Raw genomic sequence first — 20,917 nt, 5'->3', positions numbered from 1 at the left:
TACTTTGTGACTGTTCAGTTTAGTGTTTACACTGTCGTTTACACTGGTTGTTGTTGTTGTTGTTTATAGGCTTTGTCTTTATGATCCATGCAGTTGTTCATTGTTCTAGAAGTGCTGGTCATACATTCATATACTCAGAAAAGAGTGTTGTGAAGTAATATAGCATGTTATCTGTAATATGTTGTCATTTTGAACCCATTTCATCTCTCCTATTCATGCACTGCAAAAACTAAAAGGAAAATTAGAAAACAGATATAAATGCTTAAATTGAACGAAACCTGAAATGTAATATAAGCAGCATATATTCAGTTTCCATGCACAATCATAAAATAAAGGCACTCAATTATAAATCTTTTACATTCAAGACTGTATTGCTAAATTTGCCATCACGAGCTGAGTCTGCTCACCGAACAACAAAATATGAATTTTTGTCTTTTATCAACTTCACATCTCACCTGAATACTTCACAACCAGAGTGATAACAAGAAGTGCTGATTCTGATAAAAAAGTGAATAAGCGACTTAAATTCAGCACTGCAGAGACGTTCAGAGTTCCAGAACATACTGTCAGGATACTTCTTCAAACAAGTAAAAAGTCCTGATTTAATATAATATCTGTTGATCTGATAATCATAAGAACCTGGTGAGTCACTCTTTGTGCTTGTTTGGGCGATAAATGACAAAAGAATGATAATTTTTCTTAAGATAAAACAATTTAACACTCACAGAGTACGATATGTTGTCTTGTCAAAGAGAAAAAAAAGATTTATTATCTTAATATGAGATCATTTCTTCTGTAAATATTAAGTTTATGGCATTAAGGGTGATTGTATATGATTAAGACACTGTTGTCTCCTTCAGAGTGGACTCTCCTGAGGCTGATGAAGAGGACTGGCCTGATGCTGACCAGAAGCCATCAATTTACGCCACTGCCCCAAGGTCAAAGGTACGTGGGTGGTTGCGCTCTCACACCTCTTTATAGCTGATAACACCTGAACAAGGCAGTCCAAGTGATTCTAAAGGCTGTGATGTGGTTCTGTTGGTCTGTATTGTCCATGAGGCCAGTAAAAATGTTGAAAGATGATTTATCTCAGGGTTCTCATACAAGCAGAGCCTAATAAACACCCTGCTTTTTGGGGATTGCTACTGTACATGACATCCATTATTTCCAAAAACAGTCTGAAAGGTTGACTCATCAAACCACAATATACATTTCATCAGTTCATTACAGATGAGCTCGAGCCCAGAGAAGTCAGCAGCGTTTCTGGACGTTGTTGATATGTGACCACTGTGCAGAGTATAGTCTTAACCTGCATTTGTGGATGCAGTGATGGACGGTGTTTTCCCCCGAGTCCATAGGGTGATATCAATTACAGAAACATGCCAGTTATTAATGTAGTGCCCTCTGAGGAGTTGAAGGTCATTGAGTTGTGGTTTTTGTCCTTTTGCTTTAAGCACAGCGATTTCTTTGGATTCCCTGAATCTGTTGATGATATTATGCACTGCAGAGAGCGAAATACCTGAAATCCTCAGTTGATCTCTGCGGAATGTTGTTCTTAAAGATCTTATCATGTATCATGAAAACGTCTTGAAGTATCATGATATTACATTTGTGCCACATCACCCACCCTTAACATGCACTGGATTGTGCCTTAAACCTGGTTCATTAAAATGTTTTAAAACCACCTGTTTGACCTGAGTCTGTGCTGCTCACACTCTAGTCACTTCACTCTCCCTGCGGTCGACTCCCACTGACCCTTAATCTGCAGACCAGAGCTGACCAGCACTGACTCAGCCACACTGAGAATCAGGACCAAAGTCGTGTTGTGTAATCCCGGCTTTAGGAATCGCCAGAGGGTGAACGCTGTTCAGACGAGTGAAGGGTTGCTTGTGCAGACCTGCCCTGTCTGCACTACCCACTACCACAGCTTATTACAGCAGGGGAAGCTGGAAAATTCAAATGTTTGCATTGAAATAAATGCATTCCTAAGCTCTGCATGTTGTGGCCCCGCAGCCTTCAGCAGGCAGAGCTCATTGCTGCTGCAGTGAACTACTGTTTTAAATAGATAAACTCCAGATATCAATAAAGGAATAATAAAAATAGATAGATAATTTGCCATGAAGAGTTTCTGTCGTCTGAATGCTGACTGTGCCGTTCCTGTGAGCCTCAGCGACTCACTGTCCTCGTTCAGCTGGCCTGCAGATACAGTGTTGAACTTTAATGGCCAATCAGAACTGAGAGAACAATACTGAAAGGTGAAAAGACAACCATGCTTCATAAGCAGTGAGGGTTCATTTTTGCACATTCGGGTTTCTTTCTTCCTTGGCTTTCAAACGTTGGGTGAAAAAGGTTTAATACAGTCATATGCAAAAGTTTGTGCGCCATGTTGTTGTTTATTTTCTGAGTGTAAATTACACATCCTCTACTTCCTCTACAGAGACACACTACTGCACAATTTAAAGCACAATTACTGTTTATTTACTGAATTTAACATGCTGGGAAAAATGAAACATCAATTTTGGCTCGTGCAAAAAACCCAGCACACTTTTTATTCAGTTTTTCAGTGTTAAACTCTTGTGCATTAAAAAGTACAGAAAGGCGTCATATTTAACCTCTTAAATGGTCAGGGTCCACCGGTGGGCCCAAAGTTTTATTACACACTTCTATAGTCTAAGAACGGCTCAGCCAGTTTGCACTGAAGTCCCTGAAGTTACTGAATAATAAGGCTTAGAATGTAATAATCCTGAGATTATAAGGAGTTTTTATTAGAGTGTAGTTCTCCTCCAGGCCTGTAGATGACGCCAATGGTACAGCGATGGTGTCAGTGCAGCAGTGAAGTTCAGCTTCAGCTCAGGCTGTTCATGAGATGGTCAGTTCAGACTATACCAAGCTTTCAAGCCACGTTTTGCATAGTCATGAACTATAACACAGCTCCGGAACTGACGTCTAGAACCCAGAGAACTCTGCTGTATTCAAAACAACATTTACATGCTTAATTCTCAACTTCATGTCCACTAATCACTGCACTCTTAAAAAAGATGGTTCTTCAAGGGTTCTTCAGTAAAGACAACGGTTCTATATAGAACCATGAACACTCAAAGATCCCTTTGCATGATTAAATGGTTCTCTGCATGGTGAAATGGTTCTTCAGATCGATGGAGAATGTGCTGTAAAGTCTGTATGGCTGTGTAAATCAGTTCATCAGGATAATTCTCATCAGGGCTGGGCAATATGACAATATTTATCGTTATAAATGACATCACAATATGCTTTTCTGAGTCTATGGTGGACATCATCAGTACTCATATTTGCATATTTGATCTCAAAGAGAGCCTAATAGTCCTGTCCAATTGGATTTAGTGCAGCGCAGTGTGTGAAGTATTGAATTTGAATTATTGTATTCAAGTTTTTAGCAGTATTTTTATTTTTTTTTTATATATATATATTATGACACATCATGTATCATGAAGTATTGTGGTAGAATGTATATGCCATATTGACCAGCTCTAATTCACAAGGACGGAAGGAAGGTGGCGCCACTGTGTCACTCAGATAGCCGTCACTCCTACCTGAGAGCTGCATGATCACGTTATTTGTATGTTTGTAATTTAACTATTAATATGAGATCTGCGTCAACCATTGAGTTTAAATCTTGCCTTAAGACTCATCTCTCCTTTTACGTGCCCAGTTATTCTTCTACATTTATTTTAGTTTTATTTTTATGTAATATTTCAGCTCCTTTTTATCTTTCATTGAACTTTTTGTTTTAACGTATTTTCTGTGCAGCACTGTTTGTATGTTTGTTTCTGTGGTTAATTTTTGTTGATGTTTTGTGTATAGATGGTTTTATTTTTAATTTTATTAGCTGTACAGCACTTCGGTCAGCTTTGGTTACTCTAGAAATAAACTTGACATATACTTAACAAAAATATAAACACAGCACTTTTCACTGAAAAGATTTTACTGAAACCTCGGAATAACAGGGCGGGTCATGAGACAGAATCCCCACATTTTTTTATCAAACATCAGCAGAATGAGAGCAAAGGTTCCAGGTAAGTTGTGCAGTGTTGTTTGTGTGTGTTTGTGAGTGTATGTGACGTGTTGAGTGGGCCGTAGCCACGCCCCCATCAGAGTACACTAATTACAGGTGCTGACAACTGAAGGTTTGTTGTGAAAGTACTGACTGAAACTACAGGCAGGAAACAATGGGGACACACGCTTCATTCTTCTTTGCTTGCACGACAGAAATTTTGACTGACATTCAAGAGTGACTCACACTGACTAGCCACTTAATTAAGTCCACCTCCTTGTATCTCCACTCACTGTCCATCTTATCAGCTCCACTGACCGTATAGTTTCACTCTGTAGTTCTACAGTTACAGACTGTAGTCCATCTGTTTCTCTGCATACTTTGTTACCCTGTTCTTCAGTGGTCAGGACCCCCATGGACCCCCACAGAGCAGGTACTATTTGGGTGGTGGATCATTCTCAGCACTGCAGTAACACTGACGTGGTGGTGGTGTGTTAGTGTGTGTTGTGCTGGTCTGAGTGGATCAGACACAGCAGTGCTGCTGGAGCTTTAAACCCTGTGTCCATTCACTGTCCACTCTATTAGACACTCCTACCTTGTCAGTCCACCTTGTAGATGTAAAGTCAGAGATGATAGCTCATCTGCTGCTGCACAGTTTGTGTTGGTCCTCCTCTAGTCCTTCATCAGTGGTCACAGGACGCTGCCCACAGGACGCTGTTGGCTGGATATTTTTGGTTGGTGGACTATTCTCAGTCCAGCAGTGACACTGAGGTGTTTAAAAACTCCAGCAGCACTGCTGTGTCTGATCCACTCAGACCAGCACAACACACACTAACACACCACCACCACGTCAGTATTGTTAAGAAGTCAAGCTTGGGTGTATAATTTAGTGTTTTTACTAAATTATTACTCATGTTCCTGTATCTAAAGATGCTTCAGAAGCAGTACGGTTCTGCTGCAGCACGTATCTGCTTTTTGAGGGTGCTCACTTCTTTCAACAGTTCTTTCACTGCTTTCTTCGCCTGTTGTTCTTCCGTATTTTGCATTACATCGCTTGAAAGACTTTGAGGGATCTCCACCCAGATAGACATCTGCTCTGTTTGTGTCTTCATGCCGTTCTGTGAGTCATTGTTATCATTCTGGAGGATTAAAAGTTCTTATCAGCCTCAGTCAGGCAGCATAAAGTGAGTGTTTGCTACTGATTGAAGAGCAAAGACTGAAAATCGAAAATAATGTTTCCTTTGAAATGCTTTGATTGTGCTCAGAGTTACATTATTAATCATTACTGTAATATTGGCCTCTGTGTGTTGATCTGCAGACATCTCAAATGTTACGTACAAGTGTTTTGCCATTTTTTGACATTCAAATTAATGACACATTTTAATGGTGCACTGTATGTACAAAAGCATCCAGACTTCTAATGAGTGAATTCAGCTACTTTAGCTTATATAATCTCTATAGAAAAGCACTGACCAATAGAATGAGAAGCTCTGGATCAGCTGCACATGATCCTGAGGTCACCATGTCCAGTACCCAGCGTGGGCTAGAGGGGTATAAAGCCCCCCAGCTTTGGGCTGTGGAGCAGTGGAACTGTGTCTTCTGGAGTGATGGAGCTCCATCCAGTACCTTTGGGATGAGTTGGATTTTCCACTATTTTCCATCATCAACATTCCATATAAACTCAGAAGACTCGTGTAGGTTCACTGGTGGTTCTGGATAGTAAATAAAATGTCTATATTTGTGTTGTAGTCATGGCGACCCCTGGTTCCTATCACCACCACTGTAAAGACATCTAAACCATTTCACACCAAACCACTCTGAATCTCTAATTCACACTGAATTATGGAGGAATTTTGGAACAGATTGGTGGAATTCCCTGTTTAGGTTGCTGTGTTTTGGATATTAAATATGTAATTCATTTACATAAACTCTATTTCCATCTCAGTTCTGCAGATCAGCCTCGTTGAGAAAACCTTTTGGGTGATATTGGCCTCTGACTGGGAGCTGTTCTATGGCCTGCGGGAGCTGCTTTGGTACAGTTTGAGTGCTGTGAATAAGAGCTCTCTCTCCAAACTCACTCATTTATAACCTCTTACCTCTCGTTATTGCTCAGACGGTGTTTGATGAGTCTAGTTGGATCAGTTCAGAGTAAGATGGGTGGATCAAGCCTCTATTATCACCGTAATGAAGAAATGCAACACCCTTCTGAAGAATCCACTAAGCTCTGCGTGCTTCTCATAGTTTCTGAAAGGAGGAAGCATGAAAGTCTGCGAGGCACCACACTGTTTAAATGAATATGATTCTTCAGGGCGAGTTGTCAGTGTTTCAGGACTTTCTCTACTCTAAATACTACAAAAATGCCCAGCATTCCATCAAACTTTCAGCTTAGGCACACTCTTAAAATTGGTTCTCCAAGGGTTCTTTAGTAAAGACGGTGACCCTCATTCTCCATCTAAAGAAGTTTCATCTAAATAAGGCTGTGTTCAGACTGCAGTTGAATCAGATTTGTTTCTCAAATCAGATCTTTTGAGTCGTCTGTTCGCTCTGTTATCTGTAAGTGATCAGGTCAGATTTGTGTGTCCAGACATCACCAGTCTAGCTGCATGGGTTGCCGTGGTAACGATGTAGGTGTCAGTAACTACGTAGCTATGCTGGTGACGCGGATTTCAAACGCGGATGCAGGAGAGATGGAGGAGCATCATCTCCCCTCCAAACTCCTCAGAACTCTCTTCATCATCATGAGTCTTTGGGGCTCTTCTTGAATCCCAGAACTTCATCACGCTGGATTCGACATTGTCACTGTTTGTCAAGTGATTGACGAAAAAGACACTTTGAAATCCGATTTTAGCGTCCAGAGCGTCCAGATGCACCTGTAAAAATCAGACTGGAGTCGCAGTTCAAACCACCTCCAAATATAGTTTGGATCCAATTTGCAAAATCAGATTTTGTGTGTTTTCTTTTTTGCTGTCCAGACTATCAAAAATCAATCTAGATACAATCTGGATATGACAGAAATCAGATTTGGGCTGGCAGTTTGAACAATTCGTTTTTTCCTAAACTCGGTGTAGTAATAATTTCCTGATTGGGTTCCAGTTTGCTATCAATTCTCTTATTTGGGTCTTTGGGTCAAGAAGTCAAAAGAATCCTAGTTGTACTGTATGATGGACTGTGTTGGTATGAGAAACATGTCAGTTTGGTTATTTATCTTCCCAGTTGGTTCATTTTCATCCTTGTTTGTCTTTTCTTTCACCAACATTGTCTATTTTTCTCTCTTTCTCTCCAGAAGGGGCTGCTCAGTAGCTCTGAGACTGACCTCCACAAGCCCAAGCGCATCTCCTCCTTCTCTCTGGGCTGGAGGAGGAAGAAGAAGAACGCAGCCCTCTCCCAGAGTTTCGCAAGTAGAGATCATCTCAGAGAGCAGCAAACTGAAGACCATGTAGACCAAGTTGAATTCAGCCAGCAGGTCCAGTGTGAGGTAGTGGAACCTGAATTGAGACCCAGTCTTATCCCCACTGACCAACCCCACCGCCAGAATGTCCACCCTGAGGAAATTATGGAAGGTGCCAAAGGTTTTATGCCAGTTAACATTGATAGCACCTTAATTTCGTATATTGATTCTGACAGCGATGGTTATCAAACTCCTCCAGAAAGTCCTGGTTTAGTTCCTGAGGCGTTTGTTTTTGCACATACTGACCTTGATGCTAGTGGTCAGTCTTCTGCTGAGCCATCAAGCACCATTGTTCCTGAAATAAGTACAGAAATGACCAACTTTGCTCCTGGAACTCCAAATGCTGCCACAGATATTGTCATAAGGAGCACCACAACTGATGCTGCCAGCAGCAAAATCCCTGCTTGGAGTTCAGAAGACTCTAAAACTGCTAGTTTGAATACCAAAGTTTCAGATTATGAGTCCACCAGTGCAGCTCTGATCTTTCAATCATCCACTGACACTGTATCTCCTAACAGCATCTCACTCATGAAGGGACACCATGTTAGCAGTGATGCTGACAGGTGGGATCACTCTGACACTCCTCACAACCTACAGAAGCATGAATGGTATGTGTTGGAAAAGCTGGTAAACCCAGCTAAGAAAACTGAGATTGCATCACAGGTGAACAGTATGTCCACAACCTTCTCCACTTCAGGTTCTCCACATAGTTCTCTCTCCAGCTCAGCCCTCAGCCCTGCTGAAGAACCCTCCCATCAGATCATGGATGTTACAGCTGTTCAGATGGGCTCCTCCTCTAAAACCGAACTTACAGATGTCAGATCTGTTCCCAACATTGGCGATACCACCTCTCTTCCAGCTGCACCTGATCACATGATCCCTACCACTGAATGTTCTCCTCGCAGCCAGCAGGACAGCACAGATCCTAACCCCAGTCCTGGCTGGGTTTCACCATCCTTAGGTGAAGTTTCTGGTGACTCAGTCCTGAAAGATGAAACTGGTTCTACCTTCAATCCTCTGCACAGTCCTGTCCTTCCAGAGGTCACAGAACTTTCCAGCTTCTCTCTTGATCATCATGACTTGGAGGGAGTTCCTGTATCTATAGATACTTCCTTGATCAGCGCTGATGTCACTGACTCAGTCCAGCCCATCCTTGCTGCCGTTGAGCCAGTTTGTCATGGCTCTGAACTCGTCCAGCTCCAGGATGAGTCAGTCTCATCACTGAGCATCCACACATCTGACCTAGAAACTTGCACCTTGTTAAGCTCCTCAAACACCATTGAGATTGACCCTAATGATGACCAATCAAATCCACCATCCACCATGAGGTACACACACATGGACAGGCCTGACCATTCCAGGCCAGGAACTGACCTTGTTGAAGGAGATCGACAAGAACAAGTCAGCAAGGTTTCACTCAACACTGTTTCTGAGTCTGTTTCTGCCACCACAGATCACTTGAATATCTATCCAGACATCTCTTATCACACTCGCACTTCTGTAACTCAACTCCAGGAAGACCGTATGGATGCTCAGATATATTTGGAAGCAGGTGAAAGCCATGAAGAACCGCAAATATTATTTCAAGAGCACGATGGTAATGAACCTGTGGCACGTGGAAATGACTTTGAGTCAGTTAACGGTCATTTACAGACATGTAGCAAGAGATGGGCACTAGAAAGTGGCTTTGACAACTTGGTTTCAAATGAGCATGAGGTTCAGCTGAGCTCAGCAGGGGAAGAGAAGGTGGAGGAACATCCAAACAACCAAGCAATAGAAGTAAAATGGGAAGCTGAGGAGACGCTGGGATCTTTTCACACAAGAATGATCGATCAGAGAACAGAATCTCATCAATACGCAGAAGCTCAGGACCAGTTAGGCAGAGAGAGAGAGGTAGGGGCAGGTGAAGTAGCCCGGCAACTTTCAGATCTGGCTATTATGAAACCGGACGCGCCAGTTCAGCGAGAGCGTGTGCCTGAGGAATGCGCAGCGGCCCATCCCTGGAGTCTGCACGAGGAGGCGTCAATCACAGACTGCAACCTGGAAACTCGCTCTCACCTGGGGGCAGGGTACAGCCCCTCCCTGACCACACTGTCTGCCTGTGCGATAATGCTGCGGGAGGACGCGGCTTGGGGCGGGGCTAGTCTCCACGCTGAGAGAGAGGATAGCAGTATACAAGAGCAGGTGACGCTCACAGAAACCAGCAGAACATCCAGAGAGGATACCTACACACACCTGAAATTCAGCTCAGGTGAAAAGGACCCATCTGAGACACCACACGGCCGGGCTAGTCTGTACAGACCACTCGTAGTGGAGGAGGAGATTCCTGCACCTGAGACTAACGACAGCCAGGATACAAACAAAGCTACGGTCACCAGCAGTGCAGCCAGAAGATCAGAAGATCCGCAGCACCAACACAGAGCAGGTGATCTCAGCCTCCATCCAGAGACTGTAGCCAACAGCACCACCAGGACTTACAGTGAGAGAAGCACAACTACTGCCGGAATCATTGTTTACATCAGGGAGTTTGGAGAGAAGGAAGAAGATCACTCTACAAGAACCAGCGCTCTCTCTGACCAGCCGCCTGCACCACGCCACACGTCAGCTGGACGGTAAGTTGGCAGTTTAAATTTTATTTAGGGATCATGAATTTTTGAAAGGCTGGTTTCTTTGACCTTTCAAGGCTGGAGCAAAAAAAGTGGCTTCTGTTTTATCTGCTCTTCTCTGTTAATATTGTGATTCCAGAGTGCTGTTATTTGAAGTGTGATGAACATGATCAGACAAAGATGGACATTTTTATTCAGTTTCCCTGCCGAAAAAAAAAAAAACGCTAGAAACCATTAGGATTAAAAACTACTGGTTTTGCTAACGGGAATTGGCTAAATGATGTAGAACACCTTCATACCCCATCAGGAAACCATCAAATCTGCCATTGGTCACCTGTTAAACCATTAGGACCCTTAACACTGTGATATCCACTCATTAATAAAGCCAAAACACATTACAAACCTATCAGGAACCAACAGAAACACAACGGTTTCTAAGGGTTTTTTTCAGCAGGGTTGTGACAAATTTTGAACAAGCAAACAGATAAATAGGAATATAAGTGACACCGATTATCACTACTCTGATTAAAACAACAATAATCCGAACTGCTCGGAATGATCTTGGAATTATTCAACAATAAAGGAAGCATGAAGCATCTTTTACACAGTGATATGAAACATGGTAGCTCACAGAAAGCTCCATTTCCACAAGCTGAACCTGATAAAACGATTGTTCTGTTGCCAGGAGGGATGTGCGCATGGTGGAACTCCTCTGGCAGCAGATTTCAGTGAGCTGCATTTTTATTTTTCAGCTCCATCCTGGACTTGTTGGGTTCATGTAGTTAAAGTTTTTGGGTTTTTTTCTTTTTTAACCCAAAGCTCACACATGCTGATGCATTTCCAGGACTGTCTATAAGCCACACTGCAGTATAAACAACACTGCTGCTCTTTAAAAGACAAACTGGCACCAAAAAATCAGTTTCCTGTTTGAATAACATAAATAAAGTGCTACATCAGAAAAAGAGACGACTGGCTTTATGAGTGATCAGTAACAGCCAGTAACTGATGATGGTCTTGCGTGATCCCCCAAACTCTGACTAACAAACAAACAATAAACAATAAACAATCCCACTGAAAAGTTGTTCATATTTGTGTTTAATAGCACTTTGATAAAACCTGCAGCACAGATCGGACACAGTCGTCACCTGTCCGTTCCGATCTTGGCCAATTACATTCATCCATCCCTAGTTTTATTCTGGATCATGACTCTTTAAAAACATGACTGGAGGAGCTGTTTACAGTGAAACTCTATTTTTGGATGTCTACTTTTGCTCATATTTTATTGAATATAATCATAATAATTGACTTTAATTGAATTTAACGTTCCAAGATCTTTGCAGTCAGCTTTAGATCGATGCTTCGTGCTGCACTGGCTGAGAATGAAGCCTTTCATTCAGCAGCTCCTGTTTCAGCCCTCGTCTCTCTGTCCTCCTCTCTCTCTCTCTCTCTCTCTCTCTCCCTCTCTCTCTCTCTCTGTCCTCATTCCTCTCTCTCTCTCTCTCTCTCTCTCCCTCTCTCTCTCTCTCTGTCCTCATTCCTCTCTCTCTCTCTCTCTCTCTCTCTCTCTCTGTCCTCATTCCTCTCTCTCTCTCTCTCTCTCTCTCTCTCTCTCTCTGTCCTCATTCCTCTCTCTCCCCTTTTCTACACAGATTCTCTTTCCAGCCATTGTGCTAAAGTCTTAGCGTCCTTCAGAGTCCGCACTGTGAATGTCTGATTCTGGGGGCTGACCTCAGGTCAGATTTCTTTCTGTCTGATCTCAATAAGGATTCTCAGTGTAATCAAAGCTCGCCTGATCCGCAGCCTCTCATTAAGCGGCTGAGTGACCAAAGTCGGCTGATACGGGGTCAATGATGAACACTGCTTACCTTGTGTTGGGATAGGACAGTCCGGCGGTCAGACCTCTGGTCATGCTGGAGTTGACAGCACTTGCATATTGATAAACTGTTGCGTTGAATTCAGCAATGCTAATAGACAGAATAGCTAGTCTGATTTACAGGGATGGAACGATACCTGGTTTCTGTTCCATTACTGATAAATATACTGCGATCTTGAGTATCGACTGATTCTGAAACTGATCCACTTTATTCTTTTCTTTAAAAATGACTAAAAATATTCTTCTTTTAAGGTGGCCATGTAGAAGTACCCTCTGAAACACTTTAATACCCATCATTCTTAAAAAAGATGGTTTTTCAAGGGTTCTGTAGTAAAGACAATGGTTCTATATAGAACCATGAACACACAAAGACTCCTTTTGTGAATGGTTCTTTATGGCACCAAAAAGCGTTCTACTATTCTTACGATATCAAGCTTGTTATAATAGCAGAACCTTTTTTGGTGCTATATAGAACCATATTCAGCACATTCTCCATCAATCTGAAGAACGCTCTCACCATGCATAGAACTATTTAATTAGGCAAATGGTTCTTTGAGTGTTCATGGTTCTATATAGACCATTGTCTTTACTACAGAACCCTTGAAGAACTGTCTTTTTTAAGAATGATGGGTATTAAAGTGTTTCAGGAGGGTTCTTCTACATGGCCACCTTAAAAGAAGAACCATCTTTTTTAAGAATGATGGGTATTAAAGTGTTTCAGGAGGGTTCCTCTACATGGCCACCTTAAAAGAAGAACTGTCTTTTTTAAGAGTGTACAAGGAAATATACACAATCAACTACATAAATTACACAGAATCTTCATTTATGTAAATATAAAACAAATATCACAGAAGTAACAGAAATGTGTATAGCAAGAAGGGTTCTGTATAGTCCCATTAAAAAAAAAAAACGTTCCTTAGTTGTAACATTAGTGGCTCAGGCACCATTTTTGGTGCTATACAGAACAATTTTCAAAGGTTCATAAAATTGTATACAGCAGGTTTTGTCTCATAGTGAAGAACCACTTAATCATGCAAAGAACTATTAATGCACAAGACTCATACAGCTGGTCTGTGTGTAAACATCACCCTTACTAAAGAACGTTAGAACCATTTTTGAGTGTTGACTATTTGAAATGAATGAATGGTGCTACTCAGCCAGCTAATTGTTCTGATGTTAACATTCGCCCACATGTGGCTACCACCGTCATCACATGACCTACTTTAATTTGCATTACACAGTGTTGTGCTATTAGCAGTTCTGTGATGTTTTTACAGAATCAGATCGTATTTGTACTTTTTAATCCAGCCCAGAATTTGGTGCCGTCTCATATATTAGCACCTGTTTTACACACAGAGAGTGAAACTCTGTCGACTGTGTTCATTCCCTTCATTATTGATCTCCGCCTCGCCCAGCAGTAACACGTATCTCTATAAATGGGTTCAGTGTTTCATATGAGAGGGAAGGGCAGTAGAGCTTCATGGGATTGACCTGTATTGGATCACTGGTTCAAAGTATAACTGATAACTTATATTCGAGTTTACACACTGTCAGATGGGAGTTTCCTCGAGTAAGTGTCACGGAGGTCGCGGCCGTTTAGTCAGGTTGAAGTTCTCTAAGAATGTTGAGGTTAATGTATGTGAAGATTTGATTCTGGCTCATTTCTGTAATTGTGACACTGACTTTTTAACTCTGTCCTGCCTCAGTGCTGATAACATTGACAGCAGCTGCCTTTCCCCTCATACACTAACAGGTATGGACAGTTCTGTAAGGCAGGTTACTACAGATGTATTATATAGAATTGTAATGCAAACTGCATCACAGCGTATCACATAGTATTGTATCGTATTGCATCACAGTGTAATGTGCTGTCTCAAAATGTCTTGCAGTGTGTCGTTGTATCGTATTACATTGAATTGTATTGTATAATATTATATTTATCATGTACTGTATTGTATCACAACACATTGTATAATATCATGCAGTTATATACCGCTGGCTTGATAAGGTCGGCACCCCGCTGACTGCCACTGCTGGTCCCCCTTGGACCACCCAGACTACTGTCCTGCATACAAGCTCTAACTAGTTTTAACCGTCTCAAACAGATTTTAAATGCACACAAACTTTTATTTTGGAAAATAAACTAAGACAAATATTACAAACAAATGAGAGAAAGAAAAGGCCCAATATAAAATGATTTTGTTGAAAATGTTGCTGACACTGGATTAAAATGATTTACTAAGCTAATTTACAGAGTATAACTAAAGAAAGGAGGAAAAGATAAATCAGTGAATTGGACTGTGAGGGGAAAATGAGTGATAAGTGGAATGTTCTCTGTTACTCTGCTTGAACACCGGTGGGCTGCCTGGAAAACACTGAGCAAAACACTAGTGGACCACCAGCTTTGCCATCTTGCTATCAGGGATATTAGCTTGTGGCTACAGTATTAGATCTGGTTGTACTTTTCTTATTATGCTGAATATTCTAATAAGCTGATAACAGAAACATTAACATTATAATAGGACACATTTTCAGCTGCTGCTTATTTTTGCTGTATGAATAGATTGTATGGAATCATGTTCAATCAATTCAGGAGTGATTTTGTGAATCGTTACACCCCTATAGGTCACGTTTAAGCTTTTCTTTAGCATCATCACTGTATCCTTGATGCACACAGGTGACCTGGCTGCTGTCTAGGTGTATCTACTGTAGCTTCTCATCAGCGTTTAAACATCTAATCTATGTTTCTGTCGAAAGCCACACCTCATTCCAGCCTCTCGTGTCACTGGCTGGATTGTGAGCACTCACTGTGCTGCGTGTTGCTGTGTTTACATGAGGAGAATGTCTGAATGTAAAGAATCTCTGAGCTATGTGCACAATGCTAATGGACGGCTGCTGGTCATGCTGGTGTTAAAGGCCCTCAACTAAGAACTGATGGAAAATCAATTACTTTACTAACATTAACATGATAAATATATTTACTACATCATCTGACAGATACACATATAAATATATATATATATACACACACACACACACACACACACACACACACACACACACAAACACATTACACTTTACAGAACAGGGCAAAAACATTCTTTCAATGTCAGTTAATGTAAAGAAATTTTATTCCAAGCAATTTTGGAGAAATTAGAAAAGTAAAAATTGGAAAAATGGAGATGCTTGTTTTTCTGTGGACAGTGCTGCTATATATATATATATATATATAAGAGAATATTTATATTTTCCAGCAATGCACATGAGGTCTGTGGTGCTATAGAAAGTCATTTGAGCTGGGTTTGGCATTTTGGAGAGATTTTGGGCTCCTGTTGAGCCAAAAGAGACCCCAGCAGTTCCAGTATAGAAACAGAAGAGCTACTCAGCTACTCAGTTCTTAATTCACATTCTAAGCTTATTTTGTCCACTTACACAGCCACAGCACAATTTATTGCTTTATAGATAGAAATAATCTTTGTTTTAGGGTCAAATTTGAGTACATAAGGATTATATACAGGATTACACAGAATAATGGGATTAATCACAATGAATTATTTTAATTGTTTGTCAGCCCTCATACAATTACATATGTGAGTTGTGTATCTAATTATTTGATGTATTCCTGCTGTCCAAGAATGTGGGTGTGTCATTTTTCAGGGTAAAGGAATTTTGCCAAGAGTTCTGACTCAGTTATGCAATCATGCTTCCTCAACGTGCATATGAGAAGGGGCTAATAATATGCATTATAGATTAATTACAGGAGTTATATTTAGATATAATAGCAGAGGTAACAAGCCTGCTTCACCTTTATTTTCTTTTGAACATGCACAACTCATGTCAAGTATTTTTTTGAGCTGCTACTTTTGTGTTTTTTGGAACTCTTACTTCTACACTGTCTCTCATTTAACACACAGAGTACCTGTAAACAAGTCCTGTTTACTGTTAGGTGCTGTTCTGAATCTCTGATGATGGGTCAGTCCGTATGGAACCACAGAAGACCTCCTGACTGATCAGCTTTGTTTTATACTTTAGGAAGTGAAGTCATTGTGCCAATCAGACAGTGTGCAAAACTTTAGTCTTGTATCTTCATCTGCTACACAGTCTTATGCAAAAGTTTGGGCCCCCCTTAAATGACAGTATGTTAAATGAATCAAATGCGTAGTAACTGTGCACAAACTTTCCTTTGCTAATGTTTAGAGGAAGAGTAACTTATTTGCAATTAGAAAAATGAACAAAACATTAATTTGCCTGGCTGTGCCCAAACTTTTGCATGTGACTGTAAAAAACAGTGGGCGGGGCCTTCATTTCTGCCTTAAATTAAGCGCTACAGAGAAAATAAAGGGAAAAAGCTGCATACTTGTTATCTAAACATCAAGTTGTTTTGCATTTTCCCTTTAAACATCACATTTGATCCGGAGAGAAATATGTTCCCTAATTGAAAACCAGTCACTATCAATGTGAAACGCACTCATGACATTACTGTTCCACAGGTGACGTACAGAATAGGAGCCAGACTGAAAAGCAAAACCTCTATATCACTGATTTCACCTCTTCTTTGTACTTCAAATGAACTGAAGTCCAACTAAAACAGTGAAATGCAGTGTTTAAACAGTAACGTGGAAAACGTGCCAGAACGAAAAGACCCTTTACAGTGATTTGCTGCACAGTGTAAAGCAGTATAGCTGTGACTATTACATGTTAAAGGTGATTGTATTCAATTCTGACTCAAATTCAGTGTTTCAGTTTAAATGTAAACCCTTATGTTGTTCAGTAAAGAGGTGAAGAGAAGTGAAATCAGTGTAACAGAGGGTTTGTTTTTCATTCTGGCTCATATTTTGTATCACACAGTAACGTGATGCGGGCACTGCATTTCACAGTTCCTCACTGTAGTGACTGTATTTCAGTTTCACACAAATTCCTCTCCATATTTGAAGCTGATGTCACTGCGATCTGCAGGAAAACAGCTTCACAGTGATGACTGAAAATGACCACAGTTAAACTGACAGACGTGTAAGGTTGGAAACGAAAGGCTGTGTTCGTTCACTGCGTGAAGGCTGGCGCTTCTTATTGAGTCCTGAGTCGCGTCATAGTTACACACTGCAAAACATGTAATCTTGGCAAGTGAAATGATCTTCACTCCAGTCGAAATTTGTAATATTCTTCACTTTGAGATTGTTCTAACCTCATTATAAGACTATTTAACTCATTTTTAGATGTTTTTACTTGTTTTAAGTGATTTTAGGAAGTCAAATGATCTCCTCTATATTGGCAGCTCATTTGGCTTGTTTCCAGCATTTTTTTCCAAGTTAAAATATTTAGAAATAAGTGAAAGACTTTTATAATGAGCTTACAACAGTCTCACCATTAGAAATAGTAGATATATTGACTAGATTTAAGATTATTTCACTTGCAGTGCAGACAGGATCTCACCTCAGATCTTCAAGATTCACTGCCACTTCATATATTTCCTGATCTCACAGGAATAGAACCCATTTCTAAACATGGCCCGTGAGCACCACGCAGAGCTGCAGTGAGGGGCTCTTGGGTTCTGCTGAAGGAGATCCTAAAGCGCTGTGTAGTTATTCAGGCTCTGTGGTCACTGATTGTCGCATAAAGACACTGACAGCTTTAACATGGACTCCAGCTGGTTCTGTACGGGCTGTGTTTGTACTCCAGCAGGTTCTCGTTACACTGTCCCTTTAAACCTGAGATATGCTGCTGCTCAGGTTTCTCCTGCCTTTGAGCTCCTCAGTCCAGAGTGTCAGTAACAGCCTGGATAAAGCATGTGGAGTTAATAACACACACTGTTGCTCTCGCTGGGCGACAGTGATGAAAACTGGTGAGATCACGTGATCTTCATGTTCCAGTTCTGACCTCAAAATAATGTCACTGAATTACTGAAAGCAATAAAAACATTCAGATGAGGCCCATTTTGTCCACTCATACAGACGTAACACACTGCACTGTTTTATAAATGGAGAATCTTCCTTTAGGGTCTATTTGAGCAAATTAGACAAATGCAGTTGATCACAATTAAAAAAGCTTGTGAGTCATTTTTCAGGGTAAAGAATGGACTTTTATGGCCCCAAAACTGCTGCCCAGAGCTCTTTCTTTATGGCTCAGCTATATAATCGTGCTCCCTCAATGGGCAAATCATAACTGACTATGATAAGCATCATCAATCAGTTACAGTCATTATATCGATAGCGAGCGTGCTGGACGTTTGTTTTCTTTCTTTTGAGCATTCATAACTCCTGTTATATTTTTGAGAAGGAAGACTCTCCAAACTCAGTTACTTGAGAGAAAAAAAATTAGAGATTAAAATTTACCTTCTTGATGTATCAACAATGATTAACTAATCAATCAGTTTTGCATAAAAAGATCAAGTGCTGCACAAATAAAGCAGAAATTAATAACAAATTTATAAAATGGAAATTAATAAAAGAAAAATTATAAATAAATATAATGAAAAAAAAGAACAAAATACATATATATATATATATATATATACACACACACACACACACACACAAGTCTCCTTTAATAATGCTAAACAGGACCCACCAGAATTTTGATGTTGAGACATTCAAGGGGGTCCAAGAGGTTAATTAAGGGGTCCCAGATCCCCCAGGACCCCCTGTATTTTGCACCTTAATTATGATTTTGGCTTCTAATGATTCCAATGAAACGATTATTGAGCCACATTCAATGATGCTCTCGCTTTTTTGTGTTATAAATCCAGCGCAGCCCTTTTCTTTATTTTCTATTTGTTTTTCAGTTTAATTATATTTAAAGTTGATGGAAATCCACTGTTATAAAGACATGTTTTTAAAGTTCAGTACATGCGTGATGTTTCCAAAGTCAGTGAGTAATCGGGTTAAATAATCGTGATTTCAGTATCGACTAAAATAATTGCGATTATGATTTTTGCCATAATCAATCAGCCGTAGTAATCATACAGACACTCACTCACAGTCAGCAGTGTTTCTGTACAAGCGCAGTTCCTCCTCACTGAGGCCTTTCATTGCGATTACCCAACACAGTGCATAGACACACACCCTGCTGCCACTCACTGAGCTGCTGTGTCCAGCAAGGGAGAGGATGCTGGAACCACAACACGACCTTCAAACTTCCTGGAACACATAGTTGTTTAGCATCTGAATGACCCACAATGGATAGCTGAGAGGTCAGACAGTTCTGGAATGCTGTTATTCGTGCCTGTCCTCCTGCGCGGTGTTGTTAGGTCAGGTTAGTCATGCTTTAATGAGCCAGACTTCAAATGAACACCTCTAGGACTTACGATCAGCCGACTCTGCTGCTTTGATGGTTTTCCTCTGAAACCTTTCAGGCTGTTTTAAATAGACAGCTACTTATTGTAAAGAGGAACAAGAGCTGATTCTGTAGATCAGTCTGTAGCTGTGTTTCCATTCATTCTGTGAGTCTGTAGATGGTTCTACATCTACACTACATGTCCAAAAGTTTGTGGACAACCCTTTTTATTAGGGAATTCAGCTGCATTAAGGTCATTCACTGCTGACACAGGAGTTCAGATACACACACAGCTTGTATGACCTTCATACAAAAGCATTGATATGAGAACAAGGTGCTCTGGAGCAGCTGCACATGATCCTAAGATCTCCATGCCCAGTGCCAAGCGTGGGCTAGAGGGGTATAAAGCCCCCCAGCTTTGGGCTGTGGAGCAGTGGAACTGTGTTCTCTGGAGTGATGGAGCTCCATCCAACACCTTTGGGGTTGGAGTGATCCAGAACTGACCATCCAACATCAGTACCTGACCTCACTAATGCTCCATCAAATCCTCACAGCAATGTTCAACATCTAGTGTAAAGCCTTCTCAGAAGAGTAGAGTTTTAGGATTATTTAACTAATTTCCGAACATTTCATACTTGATTAAAGTGATTTTATTAAGTACAGTTATCTCACTATGCTGGCAGAAATGGGAAAGAAATGTGCTTAAAACCAGCAAAATTATCTGACAGTGTAGTGAAATAATTTTACTGAATAAAATTTGTTAAAACAAGTAAAAGGTCTAGAAATAAGCTAGATAATCTCATAATAAGTGCACAACCATCTCCAAATAAGAAATATTAGATATATCAAGCAGATTTAAGATCACTGCCTTTGAGAAGATGCTCTTTTGTAGTGTGTAGATGTGTCAGCTGGACTATAAACAAAAAAGAAAAACTACTGATGCCTTTGATCTTTGGTGCTGGTGAAGAGCTTTGGACGGCAAAGAAAACACACAAACGGATCCTTCAGCAAACCGAGCTCAACAAACTCAGTCGAAACTCTTCAGTGGGCAGGCAGGGTCAGAGGGTCAGTGAGTCCTGTATTTTCACTCTTTATGTGCTGCAGCGCTGTAGAAAGCGAGAGTGACGCTCTCAGCTCTGATTTTCAGCAGCAGAACACTTTTGATTTTTATCTGAAGGAATTCTGGCTGGATTTCCATTCACTGTTATTAAACCAGTCAGACAGGAACATACCACTGAGAGAGCCCCGCCCACTCTGAGAGAGAGAGAGAGAGAGAGAGAGAGAGAGGGAGGGAGAGAAAGAGAGAGAGATACTCAGTACACTCTTAAAAGGGATGGTTCTTCAAGGGTTCTTTAGTAAAGAAAGTGGTTCTATATAAAACCATGAACACTCCAAGAACCAATTGCATGATTAAAGGGTTCTCTGCATGGTGAAATGGCTCTTCAGATTGATGCAGAATGTGCTGTAGATGGTTCTATATAGAACCCTTAGTAAAATTGGTTCTATATAGCACCAAAATGGGTTCTGCTACTGTTACATTGTCAGGCCTGTAACAATAGAAGAACCCTTTTTGGTGCTACATAGAACCATTTTCACAAAGGTTCTACATGGAACCATATAAAACACATTCTCCATCAGTCTGAAGAGCCATTTCACCATGCAGAGAACCCTTTAATCATGCAATTGGTTCT

General features: G+C 40.8%; 1 protein-coding gene across 1 annotated transcript in view; it reads left to right on the top strand.

The window, feature by feature from the left end:
• Positions 1–20,917, top strand: part of crybg2 (crystallin beta-gamma domain containing 2) — a 72,581-nt gene that overhangs the window by 9,141 nt on the left and 42,523 nt on the right. Inside the window, exons 2-3 of the mRNA XM_036590440.1 lie at positions 861–945; positions 7,314–10,090. Of these exons, the coding sequence (XP_036446333.1) occupies positions 861–945; positions 7,314–10,090 (2,862 nt within the window). The remainder of the gene's footprint in view (positions 1–860; positions 946–7,313; positions 10,091–20,917) is intronic.

The sequence above is a fragment of the Colossoma macropomum genome, unplaced genomic scaffold (assembly GCF_904425465.1).
Source record: "Colossoma macropomum unplaced genomic scaffold, Colossoma_macropomum, whole genome shotgun sequence".
NCBI lineage: Eukaryota > Metazoa > Chordata > Actinopteri > Characiformes > Serrasalmidae > Colossoma > Colossoma macropomum.
The sequence above is the reverse complement of the archived record's forward strand: the minus strand, read 5'-3'. Positions and strand labels throughout refer to the sequence as shown.